A 23,303-nucleotide genomic window follows, 5' to 3' on the forward strand; every position below is an offset into this window, starting at 1 on the left:
AACCCCCCGAAATATCCTCTGCGTGAGATCGTGCTCCCCAAGCGGGATTACATTATTGCACAGCTCATCACGAAAACAAAACAAGCGCGGTTATCACGCGTACAAGTGCGGATTTCCTCAATTTGAGTTACACCATGCGCCTCCACCATTCAAAAAACGCGATGACAATGCGTAAAATCTTTTATTTATTTTTTTCACCGTTGGTGAATTGTAAACGATGAGTACCACTCACTGTCTCGTCAAGTGTACTGATATATGAGTGACGACGACACATTTATTGTCAAGTGCAGCAGGCTGCTGCTTTTGATTGAGTTTTCCAGAGCCCAATAACGCGCGCCGCCTACCGAGGTGTGGGTATTACTTCAATCGGGAAACCGTTCCACAATTGACTGTAACGTAACAGGGTTGGATTTGTCTGTAAGCTGCATGTGACCTAAATTTAAGTCACATTCGTCAGAAGTTGTCATATTATGTGTGGAAAGGCATCAAATTGCAATTTAATTGCACCTCAATGGGTTGAATATGGGTGGAAATGTGTGGGTGGTACTCGAAAGAGAGAGAGAAAATCGCTGCAAAAAGTGAGGTATGATTGCATGTTGTGTGTGTCATATGAAAGTGTGTGTATGAGGATGAATGTGTGCGGTGATATCAACAAGACAAAAGCATATTTACCATCAGTTGTATTCTCCGGTGCGACTAGAATTGTGCGATACTGGGGAATAGAAAGAATGAAAAATGGACGGAGGTTTAATGAACCATGTAATCTGACATTGTTTGCTTGGATGTGGGGGGTGGGCTCACCTGGAACATGGTTGCTTGGACGATATTTGGTGGGAACAAGTTTCTGGAAATATAGGGATGCAATAAAATTTAATTTTGAACGTTCGAATTTCATAAACCTAGTTCCACGAATCGTTACATACCGGATTAAATCTAGAAGCGTATCTGCGGTGAGGACCACCCGGGTCGTGGCCTTGCCCTTCATGCTGCCCATTTCTTTACCGGAACCGGGCCGTATCGTACTGACCAGAATGATGCCCAGCACGACGGCACAGATCGTAGTGGTAAAGTAGTAGATGATCGCCCGGAACGCGATCTTCTTCGACATGCTGAGATCGAGCGATCCGATGGCACTGGTTATGGACGACACCAGCAGTGGCACGATCAGACATTTGAGCATCCTGTGAAAAAGTCAACAAAACCTGGATTTAATCCCAACTCTCATTCCCATTATACTCGGTATAACATACCGCAGGAACAGATCGCCCGGGTACTGGATGTACATCACTTCGCGCTGCGTCCATGGATCGGAGGAGTTTTTGAGCATTAAGCCTAACGTGGTGCCGCCGAACACACCGATCACCGTGAGGAAGGTGAGCAAGTTGGACTTGAGAAAACGCTTCCATCGTGACGTCGGTCTCGAGCCGCCGTTCGACAACGTGTTCGACATAATGTACTCGGCGGCGGCTCGGTGGGTTCTGCAAAAAGAGAAGAAGAAAAAAAGTTGCATTATCAATATTTGACTGTTAATATCCCTCAAACAATCATCGATCAGTTATTTACGAAAACAATTACCAACGAACATTCCGCAAACTAAAAAAAGATTACAAATAAATTCAAAGAGATGAGGTCATCCCGATCGTTCAAGTAGTCGCGAGTTGGTTCTGCGAGTGCAGATCAGAAAGGGAAGTGCAATCAAGACCAGCACAGTCCAGCCAGCAAGATGATAATGAATTGATAGCGAGGCCTTGTTGCTACACGTGAATGGGTGTCAAGTTCAAAAGTGTGATGATGCCATTCCGCGTTACAAGGTTTGTGTACTGTTAGAACGGGAAAGGAAATATTCTGTAATCAATGTGATGCCGACAAAGTGGGCTATGAAAAAAAGAACATAAAAGTTGCTGTAACGCTCCAATTCACAAAATTTACGACTTTGTACACAATGGTCTACTATGATCATTGAGGCAACCAAATTTGAAATATATCACGAGCAATTTCGTAGTAAATTTTAATCGGGCGAAACCTTCGATGTTGCGCCCTTTTCAAATGTGAAAAAAAATCGTAAATTACCAAGTGTTGTTCTCATTTCAAATTATTTTAAAACATTTAATTTAAGTGAAAAATAAGAAAAAAAGTAAAACCTATACCTTTCTTTAGTAAGGAAAACTGTTTCAATTTTTTGCTGCAAAACATATTATCATTGCATTTTTGGATTTAAATTAAACTCCCTTTTCTTATTTCAATAGAAGCAATTTTTCAACATTAGTTTATCCATACAAGGCTCCATACATTTACTTTTGTCTAACAAAATGGGAATGTGAATTTTCGAAAGCCTGTATCTTTAGAAGAGATTCTCTGATTGATTTAGTGCCTTCGCAAAAGTTTAGGTTTTGTTTAGGAAAATTGGTACACTAAAAAAAGGACTGAGTTTTTTACTTGACATTTGGGGTGGAATTTCCTCAATAAGTTTTTTTTCTGCTCTGACCGGAAACGGTCGAACATTTCTGCTAGAATGTCGTAAGAATTCCAGCTCTATTAAAACTCTGCTAGAATCCTGCTAGAACGTCGTGACTAGGTATCCATGCAAATATTTTAGAACTTTAAATATCTATAGAAATCTTTTAATGGGCTAAAACACGTTCTACGTTTTTCAATTTAATTCTCAAATTTTCAAATTATTTTTATTTCCCAAAAGTTTAATTTTTAAACATTGTAGTCTCCAAATTAACGCGAGTTGTAAGATGAGGGCTAATCATATGACACTGAGAAAAGCTATACCAGTAGGTAATTTTTATAGAACCAAACGACAAAGTTACTTTAACGTCAATTTCAGATTTTACAATTTAGGCTCAAGCATAGTGCGTCCATCCCGGGAATTCCCGGGATTTTTCCAAAACCGGGAATCCCCGAATCCCGGGATTTTTCATATTTTATCCCGGGAATTCCCGAAATTGAGAAAAAAACTAATTTTGGTCTGAAAACTCTGGTTAGGATGTAGAAATAGATGAACATTTGAATACTTAATGATCGATAATTATTATAAAGCATTCGAAATCTGTAAACGACATAAATCAGCATTAATGTGGCATATTATGGAAAATTGTTAAAAATGTAGATTAGAGATTCATAAATTGCCTAACGTTTTCTATTAAATGTTATATTCTTTTCAAAGACTGGGTATTAATTATTCTAAATTTATTCATATTTAACTATTTTCATCAAACACCACCGCCTCGGGAAAATCAGGACAAAGGTAACAAAGTAATACAGCTGTTTGAGCCATTTTTTTGGAAATGTTTCGATTTTTCTCCAATTCCTATTCAGACTTTTGTCTTGATTCTCCCCAGTTGGCAGTAGGGATTTAAAGATAACTTGTAAAATATGTTTCGAATGAAACATGAAATTCTTAATTTATCTAAAATTTAACATTGACTGTTATCACTTTATTTGGTGTCGCTGCTGTTTTTTTTTCAATTTTAAAGAAATATTAATGCTCTTTCAGGTTATGTCAAATATATAAAAATAAATAAAATATATTTGAAAGAGACTTATTTCATTTAAATCACATTGGTTTATTTAATAAGTTTCATTTAAAATCCAAAGCAAAACAAAGAACAAAAATAATATCAATTTTTAATTTCTTTTAAGCTATCTTAAAACTTCTGTCCTTGTTAAGATTAATGGTAGATTATTACCAACAGATAGTATTGAGCTGATTATTTTTTTAAGCATAAAAACAACAACATATAAAACAAAAACATTGATTTTGGGACATTTTCGAAAATTTCCCGAGATCCCGGAAATTCAAAAAATATTTTTTTCACGTTTTCCGATAAATTTAAAACCCGGGAAAATTGGACGTCCTACTCAAGCAGTGCAATACTGATTAGAGGGAGGGTTTTCTGTGGTCAGTTTGAGCAGAAAACTTGTAATGAAAACAAAATTAACTAATTAATTTCTGCACTATTGAAATAGATAGGTAGGGGAGAGTGGGGAGACTTGATCCCCGGAGACACTTGATCCTTAGTCTGTATCTCGTCAGCATGAGGGTAAAAAATAGCTTTGTTCTATAAAGTTTTGCGAAATTGACTCGAACTCATTGTGAAAACCAGAGAAAACTTACAAAAGATCTTTTTTCTTTGTTTTGATATGTATAGAATTCACTTCAAATGTATTCAAAATATATTTTGTGTACATGATTTTTTTGAGAAACTACAAAATCCCCACGCATTTGACGTTAAATTTATCGTCATATTATTTTTAAAACCAATTGTTTTAACAAAAGTGTAATCAGGGAGAATTGATCCCTGCATTTTTACAGTCACTGGAATCAGCCTCAAGCTTAATTAATTGGTTTGGTATTTCGTACATGGTTTCCTTTAGTATAGTTGTAGATGACTTATTGCAGTTTGAACCATTTTTCTAGAGCGTCCAATTTCCCGGGGTAACAAAATTCCCGGGAAACGGGAAATTTTCAACAAATTTCCCGTGAAATCCCGGGAAATTTGAAATTTAACGAAAATTATTCTAATCCTGTTTCTGATTAATCTTTTGCAAAAAAAAAATGTATAGAACAGCATCATTAACGGTCAAACTGAGTGTGAGGATCAATTAATGGCTTGACTGATTGTAAAAAATCACGCAACTTTGAGAAAATAAATGAACTTTCTAATTTTTTAATCTTTCAAATCGTCCCAAATTTAAGAAAATATTATTAGTATTTTTGTTGAGAAGGATTTTTTTAAATAAAAGTGTTTGGATAGTGAACATCTATGCTCCACAACCATAAAATTGCTTTTAAATTTGTCTCAGTGACCATAAAGCTAAAATAAAAAAAAAATCAACTTGTGAATAAATAAATAATCTTTGAATTTACCTTAAAAATCTAAAAAACCTATCGCTTTTTAACTTGAAACACTATTTCATGAAATCACAACTCGAAGTTTTCAAATATTTGGAGCGAGTTTTTGAAATATTGTTGCATTCTTTGAGTAAATTTCACATGATACGAAGTTGTTTTTAATGGTTTTTCATGGTTTTATGATATGATTTTAGTTATATGGTATTCAGTCTAATAAATTAATTAGATTAAAATAATTTTGAGTATTTAAAAGTGGTTGAAATTCATCGATATTTTTTCATATATAACCCTCTTACGCCCTTGGTAGCTCACGTGCTTCATAAATTTATAGCTTCAATCTGTAATTTCTCGAATACTTAGAAACAAATTCTTCTCACACAAACTTTTTAAAAAAAAATTAATTATATCAGTTCAATTTCCATCCAACATATTCAAGGTAAAAAAAAAGTCAAACAAATCTCAATGTTGATCTTGGCCGGAAGATGTATTATCTTATTATCAAAATATATTTAAAAAAAAAAAACATTAAAAAGGGTTGTCAAAAATAAAATAGTTTATATTCATTCTATAACAGCGTAAGTTTCGTGGTCCAACATAAAAGCAAACATTATTCCTAGTGATGAATGCTTCAGAAATAAATATTATCTGAATTAACCTTAACATGAAATTAACAGACAAGCCGATTAGTTCAATATGAACAGTAGATGGAAATAAATAAAATCAAATCAGGTTCTCCAATTATTATTTTTTGTTTAATTTCAAAACATTGGTGCCAAAAAGGTAGGAAAATGTATATGTATAAATGTATCGGGAATTCCCCGGGAAATTTACAAATTTCCCGGGAATTCCCGGGAAATTGGACGCTCTACATTTTTCAAATTTCTTGTAAACACAAATTTCCAAGTTTTGTAAACATGCACAATTTTGTCCTCAAAATAGTAGTTTATGCAACAAGTTGCAAAAAGAGGATTTTTTCAGCACGAGTCGTACATTTATCCAACGAGGTTCACCGAGTTGGATAAATACGAAGAGTGCTGAAAAAATCATGTTTTGCAACGAGTTCCATACAACATTTTTTGCAATTCCAAAAAACACACACTGAGTGAAATTGTATATCAAATTTTCATGTATTTTGTCAATAAATCGTTTAAATCAAAAAAAAATGTTGAAAAGTGTTACTTTTCGAAACAAGTGCTGAAAAGTTCAACTTTTCAGCACCCATTTGAGTGCTGAAAAGTAGAACTTTTCAGCATTTATTTTGAAAAGTGTTGCTATTCGATTCTGCTATTTTTGGTACAGAAAAGTAGGCTATTGCGTTGTTCAAGAATGACAGGAAAAGTAAGTAGTTTCACGACGGAATTGCAACAAGAATGTTTTAAGGTTTTCAATATTTTTCATACTAAACTTGTTATATTTTGAACAAAAACGTTCAGGCTTATGTAAAATTGCTGTAACTGATAGTAAATCAATAGTTTGCATGAATACGAAACATTTTGCTTAAGATTACTTCAAAAGATACCCTTAACATTTTGAAAATGCTGGTTCATTGTTTTTTAAACGCTTGGCATGACTCGAAAAGTTTAACTGATTAAAGACCTTCATCAGCCAAACATATTTGTATGTTTAAGCTTTCAATTCATGCAAAATGTTCATAGGTTTGTGAGAAATTAAGAGAGTTAAGTGCGATACAAAAAAAGGGGATCAAGTCTCCCCACTCTCCCCTAAATATTGAAAGTTTCAGTAAATGTTTCTGAATTTAAAAAAAAACGAGTTTGATGTATTTTTCCAAGGCTGGTATAACAGGAAAATGCGGACTCTTGATTGCATTCTTTCCTGGATATGTATCCTCTATTCAAAGTTGAGGGTGTGGAAATTACCCAGGAAAATGGAATAAAATTCTCATTTTCTCTTTCAAATGACCACAAACATTTGAATCGTGACGCTCGACCGGGATGTAAAAAAATCCTCAAATGTCCTCAAATTTAATAAAGCAAAAAGTTGGAAAATCACGCTCTCCGTCTGGATCTCGTGTCGAACTTCGTTAACCACTATCATTATTTGTTATTGTGTTCGTCCGTCCGTCCGTCCATCAGGGGGCTCCTCCTCACACAATGAGATGTAGGACTTTGCCAGGATGATGATATACTAACGATGGTTTGTGGGTTGGTTCCCAGTCCCAGCCGCCCATCAGCTGGAAAAACGCAAACACTCACTTGTTTGCGCGGGCTTCAAGACTGACTGGTGATGTTGGCTGTACTGTTTGTTGCGTTGCGCTACTGATGAGAGCAGTGGGTGTAATCTTCTTTTCTTCAAGGATTAAACTTATTTTCTGTTTGCAAGTTACTGTTGCTGATGGCCTCCGGCACTTGAGTACTTTATATATCTGCATAAAGTGGGCTATGATTAAATATTTCTTTAACTAGATTTTCTGGAAGCAATGTTACCTTTAAAAATCTGAAAATCACTTTAAATTCAATTTTCCAAATTTCCATAGAGCAGATTTGTTAAAGTTAAGTTTTTTACGCACCAACATCTCCTACACTTGACGGTTGCTTCCAGTTAACTATCCTTTTTCTCCATGACGCGTCATGGAGTAGATCAGCTATAGTCGGTGCTGTTTACTAGTCGATTACTTTTGTTGGGTTTCAAGCGATCCTTGAGTTTAAAAGTGTAAAAATAGATGATGCCAGTGTCAGGGCCAACGACGACGACGATGTAATGTGATGGAGATTTTACAATGTTTTCCTACTGCAAACATCGGCTAGAGGTTATGTGAACAGTGCAAATAAAAGTTATGCTTGATCATTCATACGTTCAATACAGGTTGTAAAATCGTTACTTTTTTGCAGTTGAATATTTCAAATTAGCATTAATAATCAAATTATTATTTACCTAAGGACAAACAAACAAATTTTTTGACAGTTTGGCAATTTATCTACTTTGTTTGTTTTGTTTGCAGAAACGTCAGCGAGTTTGCCGCAAACGAGTTTGCGAGTTTGGCCAACTGTCAAACACAAAATAGTGCGAGTTTGTTTGCCATAGTCTAATAGCTCCTTTACATGATAGATTGCTCTTCTGAACTTTTTCAAACGATTGCTTCAGGGTAAAGGGACATAAACCTTAAAAAAATATTTGCAAACGGCCTTGCACAAATTTGAAATAAAAATTAAATTGCCGGTTTTCTTCACATTAGCCACTTAATCTTTTATTATTGTTTTGGATCATTAAATCGCCATAAAGAAATGAAAAATAATTTAAATTTCATATTAGTATATTTCTGATATATCAAACGCTATAATATATTTCAAGCTTGTTACCCGAATGATAACCTCAAAAAGCAACACTGATAAGTGGTCAATAAAAAATCAATCTACCGTCACGCAATTCGATTAGGATGTATTCATCTCGTTTGATTTACGCTCGAGCTTGGTCCGGTACTCACTTGCCCTCTTCCACCACATCGGAAAGTGAATTATAGTGGGTGGACCTTTGAAAACAAGTGCCACAATTTTTGCATGAATTATTTTTTTCAGTGAAAATAAAATTATTTTATAAGAAACTACAGTCGAGATGTCCATTTGCCCATATAGCACGTGCTGCTGACTTCTAATGTCCTTCGTAGTAGGCGCCGCCGGTTCAGATATCCTTCCCCCGTGCAACGCTTTCCAACAGACATTTCTCGCCAACTTTGATTGGAGTTTCTCTTATTTACGCCTTGGCCTGCTATTGCCTGAGTGGGTCGGTTGGAAAAGCGGAAGTTTGTATTTTTCCTATGGCGAGCTTCCTTTTAAAAAATCCCCTTCCCCACTGCTTGAATCAGCGAAGTGATTCAAACGCAATTCCAGGACCTGTTGTTGCCTCGTCCTTCCTTCCTTTCGAGAATCTCTTTTTTTTTTTTTCTCAAGAAGGTGGCAAGGGACAAATTGACAGCAAAGTGGAGGAAGTAGATGAAGTCAATTATGATACCATTAGTGGAGAAGAGTCGCTGGCTGGTTCCTCTCTAATGGGATGTCCTCCTCCGCCTCTTTGGTGTTGATTTCCAATCTAATCTGAACCCTCCCGGAAGGTCCACGGTGGAGGAGTTGGGGACGACAGCTGCTGCTCCACCAAGATTAAGATTTGGAAGCCGTGCCATGTTCTTTTACGCCTCAAGTGCTCGCGAGACATACCAAATGGACGTTAATTGATTGTGTTCACGGCTAACCGGGAAGATTAATTTGATTTTGGGCAAGATCTACCACCCACTTCCTGTTTTACTTGGACACCGTTTAATCTCCTAGGGCGGAGAAATTTAGCAGTTTGTTGCAATGAGTCATCAAATTTCCATTTTTTTAAACGCAAAATTTCCAAGCGGAAAAGCGACTCACAATTTTGAGCACCTGCCAAAAAGTGCGCCGAAACTGGTCCGACAATCTGTAGGGCATTTTTCATCGCAGTTGGCCCGGGGGAGAGGGGTAATTTGGCGCGGAAATATTAGGCCGGGCAGCATGTCATGAAAAATCAGCAACTAATCAGGTGCCTCTCGCAGGTCACCGCCAACTTCGTCGGGCGTAAATCTTCCTGATGAATTGGGAACATGGCGATTTTTTGTGTGCCAGAACAAAACCCCAAAATTCTGAAAACCCCCGACACTAATCGCCACCCCCGCCCTCAGACGAAACGCCCACGCAGGAAAATTGTCCTCCGGATTGTGGTTCCACCCCACGGCTCTATTTTTAGCGACAAGTGCAATTTTCCACCGCATGGATTTCACGTGCTTGCAGCACATTTGAAAAGGGACGATTTTTCACAGTCTCATTTAGGGGCAACATGTGTGCGGTATGAAAATGTGTGTTTTTGTTTCGTTTTAACTGATGCCAAGAGTAAAACAACTCATTCATCAAGCTCAACGCTGACGGCGGCGGTGGTTAGAGGGCTAGTAAATATATCATTTTACACAGCACAGTTTAGTTGACTAGACGCGCTCTCGTAATACGGTCGTTTTCGTCTTGTGTACGACGACGGCGATGAAAAATAATACAAATTATAGCACCTGTTGATCATAGTTCAGCTGGTGCAGTCGGAGACTGTAGGTTTGGAATTATTTATGCAAGCTATAATAAAAACACTTCTTCAAAAATACAGCAAAATATGAAAAAAAAATTAAAAGTCAATAACTATGAAAACCACTCCCTTTCACCTATTTGGTGTGTTTGTAAAGAGATAAGAAAACCACACGATTGAATCTATAATTGAAAACCGCAGCCTACTCTGCAATCGATTATATTCGATTATCTATCAATTTGCACACGTTTGAGGTTTACATGTGCTGGTTCTAAACATAAATTCAAATTAGCAGTTCAATCAGTCCGTCTTTATGTAAATTGTAGTTAAGTTTGGAGAAAACTTAAAAAATGTATTTGAATTTCAAATTAAATACGCACACTAGCGGGCTGAGAGCAAAAATGTCCGGATTTTTCTGAGAGGATATTAATATTTACGAGAGCATAATGCTCTCAGACGTATAAACTGAAACAGTTCATTTCCACTCTCTGTCATATTTTACCGCCGACGTAATATAAACTTATTGAAATTGCGGCATTGGATTGCTGCGAAGAAGGTAAATAAATATCAATATCTCGCGAACTACAAAAGTGTTGTTCAGTTGAAAAAGTATTATGTTTCATGAAAAAAGTTTAATTTCAACCCACATGATCACCCCTAATACTGGCTCGATGCCACCATCATGCAACCACGTGCTCCGTTTGTTTGTCAACAAAGTCCCGTAAGGAACTGACCGTACAATATGTTTAGTAAAAACCGATTTAATATCACCAGAAATGAAATAGAGCCTTTCTTACAAAATGATGAAACTCCGAAAAATATATTGGTGTAATTATTTTTTCAGAAACATAATGTTACCACCCACTGAGAATTTGACTTGAAGCTTCGAATCTTTTTAGACTAAACCTCGATTACATTTTTTTTAATTTCAGATTTTCAGGTACATTATGGGACGCAAGATAATTACATTTAATTAAGAAAAACTTATTGGATTGACATTATTATTTTTTTTTCATAAAATTATTTTTAATAGGTCCTTTTCGGTACTGGGACCTGGTTAGGACCGAGTCGGCTTTTGTAATTACATTTGGCTTAATAATTACAGAGGATCTTGTGTGTAAATGTTAGTGGGAGGGGAGCCGATTATTAATCTTCTCATTGAAAAGTGCCGGCGACAAAATTGGGCGAAAAGTTCACCGCCCGGAGATCGCAAGTTGGCGCGAGCGAATGAACACCGCGAAAAAAGATTCGGGGGTGCATTGGGGTTAAATGATCATTTCGTCATTCGGTTTAATTAAAAAATAATTATTTTTTCGTAAATATCGCTACTTTGATGCAATGTAATTCATTTTTACAGTAAATTAGGCATTGTTACATCAAATTTGACCTTTCAAACGCACTAGAATGGCCAAATTTTAAAACATCAATGTTTGCCAATTTGACCGTTTTACCCCCAATTCCCCTTGTAGAACAAAAGAAAAGTTCATCCGCGGTCTGTCAGCAGCGCGCTGTTTTGTTTGCTGGATCAACATTTGGAAATGTCGAACGTTGAAGGAAATCGCTCAAAAAATGGAAATTAACCGATTTCAAATGTTATGGCCGCAAATGAAAGGTAAGGGTGGCTAATTTTTGATTCCGATCTGTAAAACTAGTTTTGGCGAGGGTTCTGGGCACTGCGGCAATCGATTTTACCGGCGGGTTGCTTCCGGTCGCATTTGATTTGAGGAGAAGGTTTTTCAATCCATCAGGGGCTTATTCGGGGGCAACAGTTACGGTAATCCGGAACTTCCGGTACACTGAAAATATGCCACACTTTTTATTCAAGTGCCCAAACACTTGAATGATTGAATAAAGTCACATCGTAGATCTAATTGGTTTTTGTTTCAACATAAATCCATCATTTGCCGCAAAAGGTGAATTGAAAAAATTCAACATGCAGCTAAGCAACTTTGATGAAGACTCCTAATTGATTATAAAACCCAAAAAACTTTTATCATAGCTCTAGGGATGCCATTTTTTGTCATTTAGAGCATATAAAAAAATTAGATTTTTCGAAAATAGCTATTTTAGGCAATACATTTTTTTTGAATAAGGCTTATTAAAAAAATTGTATTTTTTTAGAGTGTAATTATTTTTTCTTAGAAGTCTTAAGCAATATCTACAACTTTGCTGAAAACTAAATCCAGCTGATAGTAAAATCCGTTGTCAAGATACAGATTTTTGAAAATTTATTAGCTTTTTGTATGCCTTTGCAGCACCACCAAATGAATGATAGAAAAAACTATCATTTGATGATATCCTGCACCAATATATCAGAGGGTATAGCGACCGTCACTATAGCTTGTGGATTCTCTTCTTTTATCTCGTGATTGCAAGCAAGAGCATTATCTTTCTATGTTCACTGTTCCACATGTACACATGCCGAAGATTTTTTTGGTTTCTTAAAAAACCGCAATGGGACCCTGATGGAGACTTTTACGGACAAACTAATGATGCAAAATGTCTTCTTTGGTCATACTCATAGGAAAGGTACACACAAGTTTCACCCAAATAAAAAAAAACACACACAATTATACAATTTGTCGAAAATTCTCCCTTGGGAGAATTACTCCATTCTTTTTTTTTTTTTGACAGAATATTGAAAATATAATTGATTTCTCTGTATCTTTTTGCATAACCTTTATCTCCGAAGTTCTTCGAACAGAACAATTTGCATAACGACCACATATCGCTTGCACACCAATCATCCAATCAACACCTCGCACCTAAACGATGGCAATCGTGTCATCTCATTATAGTGATTTGAGCCTACCGGCCACGTTTTAGCGCCGTTCCACACGAAGTCACGCAAAGTACGTGTGTTCATCATCAAAGCAAACTGCGCGCGCGGCCCTCTTCTAAAACACAGCCCGTTGGGGTGTCAGCTTGGAATTGGGAGCATGTCACACAGTTTTGGTAGACAAAATATTTTTTGTAATTGGAAACAAAACATTTCTGGTTAAATTTAGATTTTTTTTTTACACAATAAAAATTTCAATGATGAGGCGGACAAAATATTTTTCTTTTGATTTTCCTACAGATATTGTTTATGGTCAAGAGCTCTTTCTGTTTGACAAACACACATCCATTAACACTTTTATCGCTGCCGAGTTTTCTCAGAACATGAATTGAAGATGAGTTAGGGTGGCAGTTAAATCCAAACAGCAGAACGAGTTTATTTTGAGGTGTTTGGTAACGTGAAATGCACACCAGGAAAGAACAATACAGTGATTGTTCAAATTGGATAATAATAAGACAACTTTGACGGAAATTTTAAAGACAAAAACAGCTTCACAATATGTGTTTGAATTATGTGTTTATTATGAAAGAAAAGTAGCTGTCCATCAAAATATTTGAATACTTTGCACTCTTGGCCCACAAACTTAGGAAACAACAAAAAGTAGTTTATTTTTGTTCTGCGCCGCCGGAAACATGTGCTAGCGGTCAACTTTACGATCTAAGCAACCGTTGACCGCGCGTTTCACGGCTAGCATTGCAGGGTTGCCCTGATAGTGCGCTCCGGTGAGAAATTTTTGCATCCTTGCTAGTTGGCGTTCACTCTCGATTCAGGTGGGCGTCAATTACCTTCAAATATGATTTATTGGCTGAACCGGTTTGCGGATGTGATTCTCGTTGCGATGCAACTGTGCGGTTCTAAAAATGGAACTGCTGGAATCGTTTCCATTTGCGGAGCGGCGAATCCGGCGATTTAATAGTAATAATATTCTTCCTCAAATAGTCACTTGTCACGACGGGCGACGGAGTGTATTTCACTGGAATCGTTAATCCACTACGCAGAGCTGTGAATCGTGCCGAATGCATAACCTTTTGGCATTTACACGATGAAAATTGCAGATTTCCGCGATAACTTCGTTCTCCAATTAGTACTACTATAAATAGGGCGATCTTCAAACCCCGTCCACCGCCATAACCGATTAAAATCGCGCGCACAGTTGATGGGCGCATGGGACGTTTATGTCCGTTGCATCGCGTGCACCGTGTCAAGTACTGTGTAAACATAGCAACAAGTGGGCCCACCTCGACGTACTCCACGCCTCCTACTGTTAGCTGCTTACACATTTTAGATTTTCATTCCACTTGGGCGGTAGTGCCACCACCACCACAGTAGGCGGATTTATTTTGCATACAAGGACGATTTGCTTGTTTATCAACAGGGTTGCATCTTGATTGAGACCTTGATTTTTTCACTTGCAAATTTTACATTTTTTTCTGTTTCCAAAATAAAAAAAATACAGGTGTTTTCTCAAAACTACACAGAAAAAAATATGTAAATTTACACAGCACGTAATTACTGTTTCTTATGTAAACTCACTCAATGTAATGTTGAAATATGATGTAAAGAGTAAAAAGTCATGGAAATTACTCCAATGTAAATCTAAATCTAATGTAAATCATGAATCTAATGGAAACGTTGAGCATGGAAACTCAAATCTGATGAATTTCTACCCGTGTCCGGCTTCCTGTAAATTCCTATTTAATGTAAATCATATATCCAATGTATTTCTGCCAAACGTTGACTTCAAAACTACCCGAACTAAAAATAGTTATATTTGGTTCTCTTTCTATCGCTCTCATATTTCGCTTGCCCACTGCCTGAGCCTCGACCTGAACAAGTTGATGCTTTAGCCGCTCGTTTATAAAATGCGAAGATGGCTCAGTCGGCAGCGGGTAGCAGCAGTAACACCGAACATCCTACCCGTCGTCCGTTCGATTCCAGTCCAGCGTTATTCCACTTGGCCGTCGACGAGAAAGCGTCCCCTACCTGTGAAAAAACTTTTTAAAATCCGAATTTCCTTTTGCTGCCCGCTTCAATCATTTTAAAATAGAACATAGGCCACACCCTTTTCCTACTGCAATCCAAGTCGAGCTTCTCATTCCCATTGGCCAATCAGAATTAGTTGATTTGAACTAATGTAAATTCCAAAACTAATGTAAATTTTCAAAACTAATGTAAATTTCCAATGAATCTAATGTAAATTTCCAATGAACCTAATGTAAATATACATCATTTATCATGATACCTTTTGGTACATGATAAATAATGTAAATTTACAGGAATATTTTTTTCTGTGTACACAGAAAAAAATATGTAAATTTACACAGCACGTAATTGCTGTTTCTTATGTAAACTCACTCAATGTAATGTTGAAACATGATGTAATGAGCAAAAAATAATGGAAATTACTCCGATGTAAATCTAAATCTAATGTAAATCATGAATCTAATGGAAACGTTGAGCATGGAAACTCAAATCTGATGAATTTCTACCCGCGTTCGGCTTCCTGTAAATTCCTATTTAATGTAAATCATATATCCAATGTATTTCTGCCAAACGTTGACTTCAAAGCTACCCGAACTAAAAATAGTTATGTTTGGTTCTCTTTCTATCGCTCTCATACTTCGCTGGCTCACTGCCTGTGCCTCGACCTGAACAAGTTGATGCTTTAGCCGCTCGTTTATAAAATGCGAAGATGGCTCAGTCGGCAGCGGGTAGCAGCAGTAACACCGAACATCCTACCCGTCGCCTGTTCGATTCCAGTCCAGCGTTATTCCACTTGGCCGTCGACGAGAAAGCGTGCTCTACCTGTGAAACAACTTTTTAGAATCCGAATTTCCTTTTGCTGCCCGCTTCAATAATTTTAAAATAGAACATAGGCCACACCCTTTTCCTACTGCAATCCAAGTCGAGCTTCTCATTTCCATTGGCCAATCAGAATTAGTTGATTTGAAATAATGTAAATTTCAAAACTAATGTAAAATCCAAAACTAATGTAAATTTTCAAAACAAATGTAAATTTCCAATGAATCTAATGTAAATTTCCAATGGATCTAATGGAAATATACATCATTTATCATGATAAATAATGTAATTTTGGTACATGATAAATAATGTAAATTTACAGAAATATTTTTTTCTGTGTATTTCACAAATTGACAACTAAGTTGACCCTGTGCGGTTCGATGAATGCAAAATAATTCACACTGAAGTGCAATCGCAAATATGTAAATCCAATCGAAAAAATAATTTGTAATTTTCCTGAAGTGTTCGAGCAAAAATTACCATACGCGACGCAAAACGATAATAAACCACACAATGTGAGAATGACGTGATTATTGTGCTTTGATGATGATGAGTGAGATATATGGCAGAATCATGACTGACCAATCAATTATTTATATTTATTGAGATTGGGTCTGGTGTAGTTACACACTTTATGGTTGATTTAATTGATACTTGGAGGGGGCGGATAGGAGCAGGGGTTGCGGCTCTTTGTAAGATATCTAGAAATAAATAAATCAATAAAATAGATATGGTGCATGATTACATCTCTAAAAAAATTAGCCGATTTTTCAATTAACTTTTTTAACAAAAAACTCAATTTCACAAAATAGGTGAAATTATCATGCCTTCTAACTCCATCTAATTTGCTGATTTTCTCTATTTAAACAACTTATTTTGCAAAACTGTTGATAGAAACTTGATAGCTCACTTCCTATTAAACTATTTATCACTCGATTTAAGTTGAAAACGCTTTTTAATGAGCTGTAATTGAACGTCAAAGTGGTGATATGGCAACATTAGAGGCTCGATCGAGTTAGAAGCTGTTCCCCTACGTATTTTTTTGATTTTAGAGTTTTTATTATATTTTTTAGGGGACAAAAACCCGCAAAATTTTGAGTTATAGAAAAGTATGGTCAAAAATTCTGCAACAGAATTTTAAATGTGATTTTAGGAAAAAAATCGAAATTATATACATAATTTTTTGGACTTAATTATTTTATGCAAAATTTAATTTGCAATCGAAAAGTACTTAACAGATTTTTTTTTAAATAGTGCCCCGTTTACAAGATATTGCTACCAAAAGATTGATTTCAGCAAAATATTTACAGTTTTTCAATATTTAAAAAGAGTGACCATTTCTGTTTTTTTTTTTTTGAAATCTCAGAAATATGCTATAAAATTGTCTAAGAGACATTGAAGATTTGATCTCTGGTTGCTAAGATATAGCGGCGTAAAGAAAATAAAACAGGAAAATTGAAGTTTATTAAGTTTAACCCAAACAAACCTCCATTTGAGCAATTTGGTTTGGTGTCTTCCGTAAAGTTGTAGGCATATGGATAAGGACTACACTGAAAAAAATGATACACGGTGAAATTAAAATTTGGTGATTTTTAGTTTCACTTGATTTGCAAGAAAAAACACTTTTTTTTATTTTTTTTATTTTCTGATATGTTTGAGAGGACATCAAATGCCAACTTTTCAGAAATTTCCAGAATGGGCAAAAAATCTTTGAACGAGTTATGTATTTTTGAGTCCATACTGTTTTTCCAAAAAATCGGAATATTGGTCGCAAAAAAATTTCAACTTCATTTTTCGATGTAAAATCAATTTCGCAATCAAAAAGGAGTCGGATCGAAGTAGGCTGCGCGGCGGGTCGGACGCAAATTTTTTGCTCCTGTCATTTCAATGGAGTTTTAATTTTTTTCAAAGTTTGAAGCAAATGTAAAGTTTTCTTTAAATATATTTTGAACAGTTTGTGAATACACGAAAGTCTTGCCGAAACTATCTGCGTACCCGGTGAAAATGAAAGAAATTGTTTCGTCTGCGCCGGAAGTGGAAGTGAAAAATCCAAACGTGTTGGAGGAGCTGGCATCTGATAGCCATCAAATTCTGACCTAAAGAGGTCTTGCGGGAGCTGGCCAATGTGCGAAACCTCCTGAGTTGAAGATCATCTCGAAGAAACGGTTGGAAATTACCTAGAAACCGACGACGGAGAGGCCGAACTCAAGAATGAATCCGTCAAGATACAAATTACGAAGCTCATCTGGTTACGAAGACTCTGTTGCTTGGTGAGACCTTTCCTTTTTAATACAGAAAACACGTTCATTTACACACACATATTGACAATTCATTGAAGACAACCACGCCAACCTTACTATATACGCGGTAGGGTGTTCCCTTGGTCGTTCGCTGTGAGTTGTGGATTGCCTGCTTCTCTAATGAAGGTTCGACTGAGGGGACATGCTTATTAATTTCTCGTCGCTCCATACCCTCAGTGACGTGATGGGGACAAGGGCGTCTATGCAAAGTGTCCCTACACCCGCTACAAATTTCCGGCGCTTGGGGAGGGAAGAGGGAAACCATTTTGATCTATGCGCCGGAATTTGTAGCATTAAAATTCGTGCAAAAAAACTTATGCACGTGGGTGTACAGATTACGGAGTAAAAGATGATCGAATTGTTCACCTAGCGCTCACATGTGTTCCAGGACCAAGTTGCCTGCGGGTATGGGGATCATACATACATACATACATACAAAATCAATTTCGCAATCAAAAAGTTCTTCAGTGAAATTTTGATAAAGTGCACCGTTTTCCACTTATAGCCATTTTTGAGTAAGTTTTTTTTGAATAGCTGAATAAATTCTCTATATTTTGCTTTTTTTAACTTTGTTGATACGACACCTAGTTGCTGAGATATTGCCATGGAAAGATTTATAACTCAGTCAAAGATGTTTTGCCCGTTCTAGAAATTTTTAAAATGTTGGCATTTGATGCTCCTTAAACATATCAGAAAAAAATAAAAATGGTGTTTTTTGCAAATCAAGTTTTACTGACAAAAAGTGAAATTAAATATCACCACTTTTTTACCGCGTATATTTTTTCTTAGTGTAGTTCTTATCCATACCTACAACTTTGCCCGAGACACCAAATCGACCAAAAAATTCTGCAAAAGATACAGATTTTGAATTTTCATACATCATTTTTGTAAATAAAAAAGAGGGCAGCAGCCAAATTTGTATGAAAAATAATAAGGACAAACTAATGATGCAAAATGGCTTCTTTGGGCATACCGAAGGCACCAAAACAGTTTCAGTCGGATTAAAAAATACAAAAAAATAAAATTGAAAAAATACCGATTTTGTAGAGAATTGCTAATTTTCGAAAGCCGATGTCTCAGCAACGAATGGTCCGATTTTCAATGTTAAAAAATTAACTTTCGTGAAATTTTCCGATCCTTTATTCACGACTAACATTTCAAAAAGGCACAATATTGAATGGTTGGCCGTTTTGAAATGTTAGTCTTGATTCAAAATATTTGAAAATATTGTTTTCGTAAAGATCGGAAAATTTCACGAATGTTTAATTTTTTAACATCGGAAAATCGGAACATCACTTTTAGTTAGGTTTTTTTCGGGAACTTTCAGAAATCGAGTCTGGACTGTATTTTTCAAGAAATCGTTTGATTAAAAGGACAAACATTGTCCTTAATTGAGTAATTCAGTACGCAACTGTAGTGAGTAAGCAAAATGCACATTTATAATTGAACCAATTCAGCACAATAAAGCAAACATCCATCATTTTCAAATCCGCGGAAACGAATTGAGATCATTGTTTAAACGCAGCCACTCATTCATGCAGCTAAAGCAACGGTATTGAGTTAATCCACTTTCTCGAAATATATGGTTGAAATTGCGAATGCAAGTAATATTTTTCGCCAGAAAATTCTCGGTAGCACAAATCGGGCAGTATTTTCACGCACTGAAAAAAGTTGTCACATACCATCAATGCCATTCGATTCACGATTGTCTCAAATCTGATTAATTGACGCGCATTGAAATCTTCGTTACACATCGCACTCACGAATGAATCGTTCATTATACGTTGAAAATTAATGATGCGTGACGACGGCTTTTCCATTCATAGAGACGGAAATATTCGCTCATTGACAATCCACCAAGTTTGATCCGCGACAATCACGTGATTCGCCCGAGCCGAGCAAATCATGGAGAATAAATTGATTTGCGAAAGGTGGTGGTGGCGGAAAAGTTGGGTTGGGATGGAATCATGGGAAGAGGAGGAGACGACATGTTGGTTCAAAAGTCTCATATTACAGAGTCAATTCACGTTTTGGCGCGAACATCAGGGATTTTTTTTTTATTTTGGCTGGCGACTTTAGTTACCCTCTCCTCCTCCCAATTTGCTCTCTGAGTGGAACTTTCCGCTGCTTATGAATGGACCACCTGTTGGATTATGGGGAGTAACCCTTTGCCTCCTTTTGCTTCAGATTTAAATATTTAAAATTGTTTTTTTTTTTTTTCATTCAGTGGTTTGGAGAAATATTGTTTAAAAATCTTCAAAAACGATTATCTTTCAGAAGAAGAGGAATCCGTTTCGAGAAGTTTCTAACAACCGCAAAGATAAATAATACGTGCAATTGTTTATCCATCTGGAGAGCGGCGAACTTCACCTTAACTGAGTTTCTCCTCGCATTCAAGATAATCTTATTTATGATCAATTGTGCCAGAATAATACCGTTTTCGGGAGGGGAAAAAACCCCACTTTTGTCCAATGAGAAACGTGTGCGTCATGACGAGATGATCAACGAGTTAAACGTTGCTGCAGAAGTGAGTGAGTTAAGCTAAGCTAAGCTAAGTCGGCCGGCCGGGAACTCGCAGGAAACGGTTATGATTTACCTAAGCGCGGACACAATGCAAGCAGGGACAAATTAAATAAACATTTCACGTGATGACAAATGAAGCTGAAACGGTTGAGATAAAAATTTCAAGTCGAGTCTACAATTTGAAAATTGAAATATTTTGCTTATTTTAAGAAAATATCAACTTATGTTCGAAGATGCTTCTTCATTTTTTGTTCAAATTAAAATTGAAGAGAGAGCTTTGAAGTGCTGTGCAATTACTTTTCAAAGCTGATGGTGATTCAATGGGCCATCTCTTTTCTATTTGCCTAACCGATTCCGCGACCGACCAGCCGGGAGTAGTGTCATTTGGCCGTTTGTTTAATTGCTTGTTCACGAATTGAATCTTTACGACCCACACGCGGAGATTTCAAGCCGCCCCGGTTGAGGGTTAATGTTTTTCTAGTCTTCTGGGAATTGTGCTTTACGAGCGGCACTTGTCAGCTGACAGCGCGGATTTTCGATGAGAAATGTATCGTTTTATGTTTTAACTTTTAATTTTATGGTAGACTAATTTTATTAATTGAAAGGGGGTCATGTTTTGAAGCCAAATTAATTTTATAATGATGAGGATCTATATTTTCTGAGAAACGTTGAGTGGATTTAAGAATGGAGTAAAATCACGGACGACATGACACCAGGAACAAATTTCTTTAAATTTCTGAAGCAAACTGTCACTTGCGCCATCTATATTCAAGTTGTCGAAGTAGCATCGCGCCATTAAGCATGATTTCTCAAAATGTATTATGAAATTATTATTTAAAACATTTAGCATTAGTATGGGTCTAGAAACAGTTTTTTGGCATTAAGTTTGTCTTTATGATTCTATGTAATTTATCATGAACACTAAAATTGCAGACAAATTTATAGAAATAATATTTTAATATAAATTCATACGACCATTTAAAAAAAAAAGCCCATGAGTTTGCATCATCAGCTGGCTTTGTTTACGTTTTAAACCACGTGGCGCGAAGATTTTGACATAAGCGATCACGCTTGCGCAGGTTTTTGCCAAGAAGAAGTAAAAGAAAACCTGCTTCACATTTTGAAACCCCGTGTCATGTCCGTTCGTCCGTGGTTAAATCATGTTAAGAAAAGCTTCGTGCTCTTTTTCCAAAATAAAAAAACATAAGGCCAATGCAAATTTGATTTCAAGTTAAGACCCTCAACCTTCAACATTTTCCAGAAAATCCGAGAGCAAAAAAAATGCTGAGAATTTAAATTTTCATTGAAAAAACTAGTGAACTTATCACGACATTTATCTTTTTTTGACTAGTTCAAAAATTCAAATTACAAGAAACCATTTCAACATTCTAATTTGTTGTTTTGCAATCATAAAAATTATAATTTATAACCGTAAAAAACATTGTACATTAAAAGAATCTATGACATTTCCCCGAAACCCATATTACCGAAGGGACATTTCCCCGAATGCCACTTCCTCGAAAAGACACTTCCCATAATAGTCATTTCCCCGAATTCCATTTACCCGAATTTCCCATTTCCCCTAATCGTCCACATCCCCGAATGCCATTTTCCCGAATGGGCCACAATCCCGAATGCCACTTACCCGATTAGTCATTTCCCTGAAAAGTCTTTTCCCTGAATGCCATTTCCCTGAATGCCATTTCCCCGAACGCGGTCAAGCGGAAATGCCCGGTGCCCCGGAGCGCGCGCTCCTGGGCACCGGGCATTTCCGCTTGACCGCGTTCGGGGAAATGGCATTTTAAAAGAAAAAAAATGATAACAATTTTTATCACATCAAACAACATATTTAAAGGTTCGTATTGGCCTTGAATGATTAACTTTCTTTTTGGCTTCATTCAGAACAGACGTAGCATTTTTGGGGGGATTCAATACAAATTCAAATACAATGAATATTGTTACAGGATTCAATACAAATTCAAATACAATGAATATTGTTACAGACCTTTTTTTTATACATATATTCTCAAAACAAATACTTTTTTCTTATAGACATGATAATAATAATGCAATAGAAGTTTTGTTATTTTTTATGATTCAAAAAACATACCCTGCGATTTTCGTAGTACAGAACCCCGTACACACTGATCATTTTATTCACATTGCTGGTTTGGGATTCGGCGAAAAGTATAATCAACAAAAACTTTAAATAAAATTTGAACCAGCCTTATGTACCTATTTGTCCGATTTTGGGTTCTTTGACAAAATTCGAAAAAAGACAAATTTCCTTGCAAATTTCTCAAAAACAACATCTAATTATGCGGTTGAATACAAATGTTAATTGAACAAAAAAAAATCTGGTACAGTCCAGACTTGATTATCCGAAGGCTTCGGACAAATTTCACTTCGGATAATCAAATCACGAAAAAAAATTGTTATGCCTATTTTTTATTGTCGAGCGTATGTCCCCTAAACTACGTTAAAGTGATTTAGAACTTTTAAATCCAAGGCCAATATGGCGGTGTTGAAATATTGAAAAAAAGCATTTTATTATTTAATAGGCAATCAACTATTCAAATTTGACTAAAATGGGGTTGCAGAACTCAAATTTGATGTTTAAAACAAGAAAAAGAAAAAAACGAAAACAAAATTTTGTTTTTGATTCCATTATTCGAAGTCCCATACAAACCTTCGGATAATCGAACTTCGGATAATCGAAACTTCGGATAATCGAGTCTGGACTGTAATTGGGTCCTAAAATTAAGCTTAAATTTGTTGTGGTTTGGTTGAGCGTTTTAGCAGAATGCATTACTATGAATACAAAGAGACGAGTTGTTCCTTTTTATTCCGCTATAATTTGTGATATTATTGTTCACAACGATAAGGCTTATATTTCTATGTACAATGACCCTTTGAACGACCGCAAAGGATTTAA

The 23,303-nt window shown here is 36.2% G+C and overlaps 1 protein-coding gene across 5 annotated transcripts in view; it reads right to left on the reverse strand.

The window, feature by feature from the left end:
- LOC6032150 (excitatory amino acid transporter 3) overlaps positions 1-23,303 on the reverse strand; it is a 35,011-nt gene that overhangs the window by 8,745 nt on the left and 2,963 nt on the right. For all 5 annotated transcript variants that reach the window (XR_005277283.1, XM_001842751.2, XM_038254284.1 and 2 more), the window contains exons 3-6: positions 1,251-1,478; positions 924-1,181; positions 802-844; positions 673-712 (exon numbers count right to left, since the gene is read on the reverse strand). Coding sequence is in view for 4 of the 5 variants with exons in the window: in XM_001842751.2 (XP_001842803.1) it covers positions 673-712; positions 802-844; positions 924-1,181; positions 1,251-1,450 (541 nt within the window). In the remaining variant the exon portion in view is untranslated. The remainder of the gene's footprint in view (positions 1-672; positions 713-801; positions 845-923; positions 1,182-1,250; positions 1,479-23,303) is intronic.

Source organism: Culex quinquefasciatus, chromosome 2, assembly GCF_015732765.1.
Source record: "Culex quinquefasciatus strain JHB chromosome 2, VPISU_Cqui_1.0_pri_paternal, whole genome shotgun sequence".
NCBI classification, from domain to species: Eukaryota; Metazoa; Arthropoda; class Insecta; order Diptera; family Culicidae; genus Culex; species Culex quinquefasciatus.